The 10,258-nt window shown below is 38.7% G+C and overlaps 1 protein-coding gene across 2 annotated transcripts; it reads left to right on the top strand.

Moving 5' to 3' along the window:
• The first annotated feature begins 671 nt into the window (after positions 1-671).
• LOC136771891 (fructose-2,6-bisphosphatase TIGAR B) lies at positions 672-10,035 on the top strand. 2 transcript variants are annotated; one of them, XM_066724448.1, is made up of 6 exons: positions 672-798; positions 2,728-2,765; positions 5,100-5,221; positions 6,330-6,407; positions 7,232-7,342; positions 8,420-10,035. In XM_066724448.1, the coding sequence occupies exons 1-6, from the start codon at positions 767-769 to the stop codon at positions 8,849-8,851; spliced, it is 813 nt and encodes a 270-aa protein (XP_066580545.1). In that variant the 5' UTR covers positions 672-766; the 3' UTR covers positions 8,852-10,035. The 2 variants fall into 2 exon arrangements, with proteins under 2 accessions (XP_066580545.1, XP_066580546.1); XM_066724449.1 differs by lacking the exon at positions 2,728-2,765 and having other exon boundaries at positions 724-798.
• Positions 10,036-10,258: the final 223 nt, after the last annotated feature.

Below are 10,258 nucleotides of genomic sequence, written 5' to 3' on the forward strand. Positions count from 1 at the left end.
TTACAACTTTTCCATGGTCTGGACAATAACACAACTGAGCATAGGTGGGCTATGTTTGCCTAATCCCTGTGTAAGCATCCCTATAAACACAATCCCTAGGACTCTCGCAGGAATGGGCTGCCATCCAGAACCTCAGTCATATATTGTCAGTGCGTTGTATGGTATCAAAATACACTTTGTATTCCAAACCTGGGTGTACATTTCATAATATGACCAATATAGATAGATATAGATAGATAGATATTATAGACGACCCCTCCCCCCCACCCTCTCTCTCTATATATAGGTTTGCATAACTTAAATTGCCTGTTCAGCATACACAGTACAGTCTCCCAAACATCTAGAGCATGTTGTTTCATATATTACCACACGATGGCAACCTGTCTATTCCCCCTCCACTGGGAAAATGAAACTTCAAACGTCTTGCTGAAGATCTGTTTTAATGTATCTAGTTAGTAAAAAAAATCTATTTGTATTTGTTGATTGTTGGTCTCTGTCGTTGTTTTAATTAATTAATTAATTAATTAATTATCCACCCTGACAATACACGTGTAACACACACTGTCCCTTTAACTGGCAATGACTGTCTCCCTTCCCTGCCTGACTTGCTATTACAATTGGTCTGTTTGCCTGGGCTGCAGCGTGCGGGGCCTATAGTCTCAGAGCAGTGTGTGTCGGACCCGTCCCTCCGTCAGCCCCTGCACTGCACCACAGACAAGGGGTGGCTGAGCACCAGCGGTACCCTGCGATTTCCCCTCTCTGCAAAATGATCACATTTGGCTTAACAATTGTCAGACAGTAAGTAGCTCCTCTGTTCTTGCATGATTTACAAGGAAAGGGGATCTGACGTGAACAAAGGCGGTGGGATATGCTTGGGTTTTATTTTTAGGTGAGCCCAGAGCTGGACAAGAATGGCAGCGGCGGGTTTCGTTTCAAATCCTATTGGAATCAATACATATGATCTTGTTATTGGTGAAGTATGGTATTGGTTGTATTTGTGTCGAAGGACTGGCTACCGTCGATCAGCATAAATGTATTCCGTAGTTTGCAGGCAACTCGTTATTTTAGATGTGGGTAGTCAAGGGTCACTTGAAGATCTAGATTAAGGACAATGCCGCGTTTCTACTTGTTACTCCATGAGTTTAATTGTAGCCAGTAGTAGTAGCACATTATTATTTTGGGGGTTGGGATTTGGCGGCTAGAATTGCTCAGTATGCCTTTAGTTTTTCTTCTTGATTCTTCTTGACACCTTGTGCCGAACAAAAGTAAAGCCATAAAGCAGGGATGGGCAGTTGGCAGTGATATAGTATCTTCTCTCTCTAAATAAATAAATTACGTTAAAGAGATCGCTATACAAGTTATATGGTATAGGTACATGCACATTCATATTTGTTAATATTTTTAAACGTTCAGTGACATTATGGGACGTTAAATACTATATATTGTACCAAAAACTCGGGCTACATTCTACATTCTACATTCTACATTCTACATTCGAATTGAGACTCTGTTAGCAGCAGGTTTGGTGACCCCTGTTGCAGAGACCTTAGATCTCAGCTGCATGTCCCACTGAATAGCTATAGTATCTAGGTTTCGGCTGCAGGTATCTAAGGAATGTACAAAAAAAATATTGAAACGTGATGTAAATCCTCCTACATCAAACACGAAATGATGTATTAAACTGCATTATAATACTACTGACTTTAGTTGTAAGTTAAAAGGACAAGTAACATGTATTTTTAATAATAATAATAAAAAACTGGTACATATATTCAGTTATATTATTCTTGTGCACAAACAGAAGAACACTATCGATCTGTAGAAAATAAACAAATTCCTGGCGTCATCCATGTTTGTAAGAATTTGACAGGAAAAAAACACCTGTACTTTTGCAGTACAATTTTGTCCGTCTTTATTAAAGGTGTACAAGTGAGCTGGAGTGCCTAGAGGAAGTATTCACCCTTCCTGGACATTTTCACACTTTGGTGTGTTATGACCAGAAATTGTGATACATTAAAATTGTTTTATTTGTGCCTTTGATTAACACAACCTACTCCACACTTTGAAGAGGCAAGACATTTGTACTCCACAGATACTCCCTACTTATTATTGCTCCTGCTTGCACCCTGCAAAATGTATATGTTTTACTATTAAGCAATAGCAAGACTCATACCCATACACCCATGATGTACAAAAGCATGGTATACCTGAAGTATGTACGAACGTGATTACATCTATATGATAAATTATACAATTTTCTATCTGTCACCGACAAAAAAATAATTTAACTGAAACATATATATTCATTATTTAATTTAATGGAATGCAGAACAGATTTGCTTCATCATTCTTCATTTCCTTTTCGTATGCTAGAATTGACGCAGCACTCAGTGGCAGACAGTTTTTGCATCCAGACTACAATGTCAAGAATCGCTTGTTTCTGTAGGGACATCATAGCTTGAGGAACACAGAGGAAGTACACAGATCTTAATTTTGTAATGTCAAAACATGACAAATGCCTGATTTGGACTTATAAGGTTTGCAGGTCATGGCAATATATGGGTTTTTATATCCGCTATTTAACTTAGTTTTCCTTTTAAGTTCCAGAAAAAGAAGGGTTTGGATACTGAAGAAATTAGACTTAAGTACCAGTAAATTGAATTGCTTTCAAATGTAAAAACCAGCTGCCGCTTTTTAACCTTTTTTTTGTCCTTCTCATTTTCCTAGTGGTGAAACATGGTACAATAAGGAGAGACTGCTACAAGGTAACAATTCTCATAATTCACTAATGTAGCGCGCTCTGATTTTTCAGAGTCCTGTCCCAGTTATTAGATTTGCTATGATTTTCTGTAAAGCATTGCCAGGCATGTTGCAACTCAAATGTCAGCTTTCTAAATCACACGATGCCTTTGAGGATCAGGGAGCTATAGGAATGTTTCATGCATAACTGCAATTGCTTTTAATGAACTGAGCTCAATTGCTGATAATTTGCCTCAACTACGAATGCCCTTTAAGCCTATCTGATAGCTGCTATACAGGTTGGACTGTTTCGGCTCATTCATTGTCTGGGGAATGTATACTCTATATTAATAAAAGCTGTCTTTGCCTTGAATATCCATCTTCATCCCAATATTCCAGCCAAAGAATGCATGGGTTGACAGTTTTGGTAGGTGTGCAGAATTTGATAACTTACTATTCAACAAGTGGCACCACAACCATCTAGCTGAGCTTTGGTGCTGCCACGTTGTTTGCGGTTTCTGCTCTGGGAGATGTTCCTCTCCTTGGAATCAAGCAGCTGTATGTGGGCTTGAAGTAAATGGCAGTCCTCGCTTAGAAGTGGTAACTACAGGCTGGTCAGAGTACTTATATTTCCTAGAGCTGCCTGTTTGTTGGTAATGCTGCCACAGTTGTGTCAGAGAGTAGGAGGTGTCTGCCTTCAATTTCATGTGTGCATAGTTGAACATTTTTAGTGTTCTTCAAAGTAGACCAAAATGCTATAATGAGCTTGCACTTGGAATGGTTCTCATTTTCCACTGTGGAGAAACATTTCACTCCATGCTGAATCAGAAGGGCAGTTAGCTCATGCTGGAAAATTGGGTCTTGCAAAATCACATGCATGGATTGGCTGTTTCTGCCTAGCATTGTGTTGACATATGGAGCATGCACTTAAAAAAAAAAAAAAAAAATATATATATATATATATATATATATATATATATATATATATATACAATTATAAAGCAAGATCCTGTTATCCAGCAACACAAACATTTTTTTACTGCTCCATAATTAAGCTTAGCTGGTATATCTACTACACAAAATTCCCTAACAAGCATTTCCAATAAATATTCAAGGGTAAATTGCTTTTGTGTTAGAATGAAAACCCTGGGGCTATGTAGTGTGAGTGGATGATGAAAGTAATTTCTGTGTTTAAAAAAGGATCCAGCACGACTTTGGAAAGTAACATTTACTAAGACTGATGTCTGGATTATTTACCTGGGCTATCTGGTTGAATTAACTGTTTCTGAGCTTGGTAACGCAATATCCTTTATTCCACATTGGTGCTATATTGGTGGAATCTCCATATGGACATTTTTTTTTTTTTTTTTACATGTAAAGAGATGATGAGTGAATTTCTCCATCAGTTTTCACCCACCGTGACCTGTAATACCTTGGTTAGAGAGTTTAATGAAAAAACACTTAGTTGGGTAAGAGACGGAAGGGATTTATTTATTTGATGATCATTAAAATTGCTGCTTCAGGCCACAATCTAACAAACAAACACTTCACCATGCTAATACTAGTAAGGAAGTAGAATGTGTTATGTTGATAATTATATTTTCCTGGTGAGATTCTCTAGAGTAAACATTCTCTTGTTTTTTCCATGAAAAGCATATACACATTTGCAACAAGTCTGCACAAACAGCATAAGTCTGCAGATATCAACCCCCACATGTCTTCTTGGTTTGCATAATAGGGGGTGGACAGCTGGCCTTTTCATGTACAATTAATGAAACCCCTGGAAATGCAAACAGGTATAGGGCCATTTTTCAATCATCTCCAGCAACAATTCTCAAGACACTCAAGGAAACGTTGCCATTGACACTAAATCTGTTTCCTGTTTTGATACTTGTGGTTAACGTGTGAGACTTATATAGGAAGTGGGGAAGGCCCATGAAATCCCCTGAAACTTTTTCCAAAGTTTTTGCAAGTACAAACCTGGAAAGAAAAAGTTCCATCCATGTTGCCGAATAGGAGAGATTTGGGGATTTTCAGATGAGGGAAATGGATTAATAATTAAAACCTGTAAGTTACTTAAATCCATCTAGAGCAGGGGTCTTCAGTCCTGGTCATGGATGGCTGCAGTGCTTTCAGGTTGTGGTTTAACTGGAGTACCTATATACTTACTTCAATTCATTACTTTATTAATAGAACCAATGACTCTCCTCAGTTCTGAGGGAATTTGTGTTTTTAAGAAAGCTGGAAAACCCGCTGGACTCTGGTCCTACAGAACCAGAACTGATGATCCCTGGTCTAGAGCAATTTGTGACACTGTCTTACAGGTTGATGATGTGTTCTATTGATTTCATCCAATTCAGGTCAGGGTGTGGATGAGCCCTTGTCTGAAATGGGGGTGAAGCAGGCTGAAGCTGCGGGCCAGTACCTCAAGGATGTGAAGTTCACAAATGTGTTCTCCAGTGATCTGCAGCGCGCTAAACAGGTGAGAGGGAATCCTTTAGCTGTGTGTTTTAATTGCCTTTGAATGAGGGTGTCTGCTAAGAACCCATACTGCTGCATCTGAATTCCATTGTAAGATGCTTGTTTTCTCTTATTTTTCCTCTTTAAGAAAACACGGTTCCATTACATCCTGAAAAACCTAGAAAATTGCTAACTTAACTTCCCAGACGGGAAAAGTAATGGTAAATACAAGGTTGGGTGGTGAAATGTTCTGGAAAAGTAATGGTAAATTATGCCAAAATGTATTCATGTAATGATTGAGTTCTGTGATAGGGTGCGTTTGGTGGGCTTTGAAAAGCTGTTAGACTACATTGGGCAACTAATTATGATCTAATATGTAGATAAGCTGTTTTTGGAGTTTGGAGAGCTTATCACGCATCAGAGAAAGGAGTCCTGGATGAACTAAGATATCTGGTTAAGTTTCTGTGTGCTAGAACTTGAGTTGTTGGTGTAAGAGCAGGGGTTGCCAACCCTAGTCCTGGATGACCCCCTGCTGGTTTGTGTTCCAACAGAGCTCTCAATTAGTTAATTTAACCTTAATTGAAGTAATAATCTGCTTAGATTTGATTAAAGAATCATCTTTCTTTATTACACAATTAAAAACATTATTTATAAAATTCTATACTTAACTTTAAACCCCTACTGTTTAAAATAATGAAAAGGACTGATTCTGATTTAGGACATCATTAGTTCAATTAAGTAATTGAGAGCTCGGCTGAAACAAAAACCAGCAGGGTAGGGGGTCCTCCGTGACCTGGGTTAGGAACCACTGTTGTAGCTTCCCTAAAGGAAGCTGTTGGGACAGCTGGGACATCATTATTTCGCTGTGGGATAGGGGGAACATGAAGTGAGTTTCCTCAACAAGGAAAGTCGTGTTATAGTCACTTAAGTGGCATAGGACATATAAGTGGACTTCTCTCCTTTTTCCTGGACAAGAACTGTGTTTTGGCCCAGTACAAAGACACACTCCCTTAGAGGTGATTTAGGCCAATCGCATGCAAAGTCTCCCTAAGGCATACATTTCAAGCTGCACTGTATTCAGTTCCCACTGGCAAAGCTATGACCCTTGTGTTTCACTTCTGTGCTTTCAGACAGCTGCGATAATCATGCGGAGTAACAATCACAGCCCCGGCATCACAATAATCTGCGACCCCAGACTCCGCGAGAGAGTAAGCACTGGCCTGCTTCTGGGTTATTGTCATGAGATATGTCTTCACTGAAGCTTTCTTTTCTTTCCTGCTTTTACAGTCACATCTTTTGAAATAAGACTCTTGGTTATGCTCTGGACTGGACATGCTAGACAATCTTTTGTAATCATTGTCTGGGTGAAAAAACAAACTCGAATGTTTGGGATGACGCATATTCATTTAATACAGTATCTTTACAGCAATTTAACATTTTTTTATTAAATACCATTACCTAAGAATGTTGTAATTATAGTTTGACTAGTCTGAGGAATCACTTTGCTATGCATGTTGGTTCGTCCTTATAAATATCACAGACTCTTCGCTTTAATTTATCTATTTCATTTACTAAGCACTGTGACCCCATACAATTTCACAAATGGTAAATAAAATGAGTAACCTATAGAAAATTAAACTCATGAAATAATACACACAATTTCTAGGAAACAAATTAAACGTATATGATGCATGATTGTTAAAAGTTGCTAAAAAGAGATGCGGATACATTATATGAAAATATGGATAGCAACACTATAATACAAATTATTTAACAATTGTTACATGATACATTGAAGTGTTTCAATTCAGTTATGTTTCTTTAATTGTTTACTGCTATTCTGAAACCTTTCCAATGTCATGTTTGTATCTATAGCTGTTTTACAGGGACATGTAGTAATTGGGGATACACAAATATTCTAATACCTAGAATTACAAATTTGGCAGCTGAGACCAGTCAGCTGTGTAGGGCAGCATGGAGGCCAGTGTGAGGATTGTCTGGCAGTGAGTGATGTTGCCACCCTCCGTTGCAGAGCTTTGGCATCGCAGAAGGGAAGCCAGTGAACAGCATGAAGGAAATGGCCAAGGCGGCGGGGCAGCAGTGTCCACATTTCACACCTCCAGGGGGAGAGACCCAGGACCAGGTGAGAGGCCTCATTTGGGATATCCCAATCGAATAGCAAGGCGCAAAATCTGTACTTCAGCCCCCTCACGAGAGGAGCTAGTGTTGGCCTACGGGGAGCTTTAAATAGCGTATGTTGTGTAGCACGTGATCCAAGATCCTAAATGCTGTACTAAATATAAATGGGTCCATTCAAAAATGATCTACGTGAATCCCTTGTTTAACATGGGGGTTATGTTGCTGAAGTTATTCCAAGTTTGTGTCACGGTGTCACTGTTAGGTAATGCTCTACTACCTACAAATGAGAAATTAACTTTAAACATTTTGTGAAAATGTGAGTTGCATCCATACTATATTAAACATAAACATGATGTAATAATTGTACCCAGTATTGTGAAGCTGCAGCACTGCACCACTAGATGGCGATGTTCAACCAGTAAAGCTGATTCTTGTATTCAGTAAAGCCAAGCCAAAACAGTCTGTTATTATACAGTATTTTTGAAAATTTTCTTTCCAAATCATTGTTAACTTACATGTAATAAAAATAATAATAGTCACTGGTATAGGAATATGTAGAGTATACAACTGACATGGAGCGGAACAGAGAGGGAGCTCTAAAACAATTAATTACATTTGCATTAAGTCTAAAACATCTGTGTGTTTCTGGTTTTAAATAACGGAACTTCATAGCAAATCAGTTTAAGTTCTTGGCATGCATACATTTAAAGCAAGAATATCTGGTAATGCACAAAACAAATACAAATATGGGCTGTTCCAGTACCATTTAAACAGCTACTTTCATTACATACTGGCATCTGTAAGGACATGTTTTAACCTTGGGCACAATGTCCTTATTAGTTTTATCTTTGTGAAATGATCACTTGGTAAAATCAGCATTCTGGCTTTTGCTGTAATGGATTTCTGCTTTTCTCTGATCAACTGATCTCATAACCCTAGTCAGATCATTAGCATGTACGCTTTCTCCATCAGTTTGTCTGTGAGAAATTACAAAAGGCTAGAAAACAACAGGCGGTTGCCCAGTACTGATCCATTTCAGTCTTTCTAAGGACCAAAAATGGGGCTGCATTTGTTTCGGCAGGTGAGGTCACGGGCAAAGGAGTTCATCCGGTCCCTCTGTCAGAGGATGGCAAGTGAGCACCTGGCCTGCAGCGGTCCAGAGAGCACGGACGGGCCCCCGCCTTCGGCCTGTGAGGGAGACGCGTGCCCTCCTTGTTCCTCCGCCACAAACAGCTGCAACCACCCTGCGGATGGGGCCCTCCACCTGGCAGCGCACGCTCTGGTTGTCAGCCATGGCACCTACATGAGGAACGTGGTGAAGCACTTTGTGGAGGACCTGGACTGCGCCCTGCCGCACAGTCTCAAAATGTCGCAGATGTTCTCCGCCTGCCCCAACACGGGCATGTGCCGCTTCATCCTCACTCTGGAGCGCAACCGGGAAGTGGCGCCGTCTGCCGAGTGCGTCTTCATCAACAGGAAAGACCACTTGGCGTCACTGCGGGAAGACGAATAGCCTTGAGCTCAAGGACAAGACAAATGCATAATCCGTGTCTTCAAGCTGCTACCTGCTCAAAAAGAGGAATGATGAGCACAGCACAGAAACAAGAGTGGTATTTATTTATTTATTTTCATGTGCTTTCGGATGGTCATTCTTGAAAGCTCAGTTGATCTCCCATGTATACCGTCTGTCTTCCTTCTGATAATACTTTAGTTTCCTGTGCTAAGCAATTGTGAGTACATAAGAAGCCACTTTCCTTGGTACAATAGTCACTTTTGAAAAGGTTTGCGCACACATGTTTTGTGATTTTAAGGTGGTGTACCCAGGGGAAGCAACACTGTAACCTGGATGAGCTGTGTACATTGTTAATGAAATGTGATCTTTTGGCAATACTAGTGCCAGAAGAAAAAACTAAAATCAAAATTGTAAAAAAAGAACCACACAAAAACTCTAACAAAGCAACTCAGTTGACAGTGTTTCCAGTCAGAGCAGTTTCTGATGAAGCAATGCAATGCAAAGTCCTATACCGCAGTTGAATTTTTTTTGTAAAACATTTGTGGTTTATTCCCAGAATGCACTACATGATGACTTTTAAGTTGATTGCTGAAGTTATGTTTTTTTAATGTCTTCCTGGAACATTTTGTATGTGTGTGTGTATATTAAAATATATATATATAACAGGAATTGCGCACAATAAAAGGAACGGTCATATTCAGAGTTTTTTCCATGAAACTTAGGCCTAGATGAAATGAAAACTTTGACCTACCCGCAAATTTGGCTAAACTGTACCAAATACTGTACTGCTATTTAATTTATTCTTAGAAGTAACTTTCTACTATTAAACAATATTAACATTGGTACAATTTTGCACTTTGCAGTTCGCAGGGCGTTTAATTTCTACTAGGCCTTAGTTTAGCATAGTTTTCTGAAAAGGATAAATAAATTGTCCTAATGTGACCGTCAAAATGGAAAATGTATTGTTTGCCATCTGGAAAATTGATTGTTTGCTGTCTTTAAATTTATAGTTGGCACTTTACAACTTAATTGTGTTTTCAATTGTCATAGAGCACGATGTAGAATATATGAATTTGGCCCAAAACTATATTGTTTTTGTGTTCCCAATTGAAAGTATTTTAATTATATATTTATGAAGAAATGGTAAATTATTCATTTTAATTTAATAAACCTTTATTCTGATATTTGTCCTTTTGTAGATTTTTTTTTTTTTTTTTTTTTTTTACTCCTGGAATTTTACATTGTACATGGCACCTGCATATTTCATACTGAGTGTTTTTTGTTGCAAGTCTATTAAATGCATTTCACAATATATTCACAGATGCTTTTATGTACAAACAGTGTGGGCTTTGATTTTACAGTTACCATTGAGAATAAATGAAGTAGACAGATCAGAAAGTTGCATGT

The sequence above is a fragment of the Amia ocellicauda genome, chromosome 15 (genome assembly GCF_036373705.1).
Source record: "Amia ocellicauda isolate fAmiCal2 chromosome 15, fAmiCal2.hap1, whole genome shotgun sequence".
NCBI lineage: Eukaryota > Metazoa > Chordata > Actinopteri > Amiiformes > Amiidae > Amia > Amia ocellicauda.

Excerpts from the sequence above, each read along its gene's own strand:
- LOC136771891 (XM_066724448.1), top strand. The coding sequence starts at position 767 with ATGATCACATTTGGCTTAACAATTGTCAGACA. Across the intron at positions 2,766-5,099 it reads TAAGGAGAGACTGCTACAAG|GTCAGGGTGTGGATGAGCCC; the intron begins GTAACAATTCTC and ends CATCCAATTCAG. Across the intron at positions 5,222-6,329 it reads ATCTGCAGCGCGCTAAACAG|ACAGCTGCGATAATCATGCG; the intron begins GTGAGAGGGAAT and ends CTGTGCTTTCAG.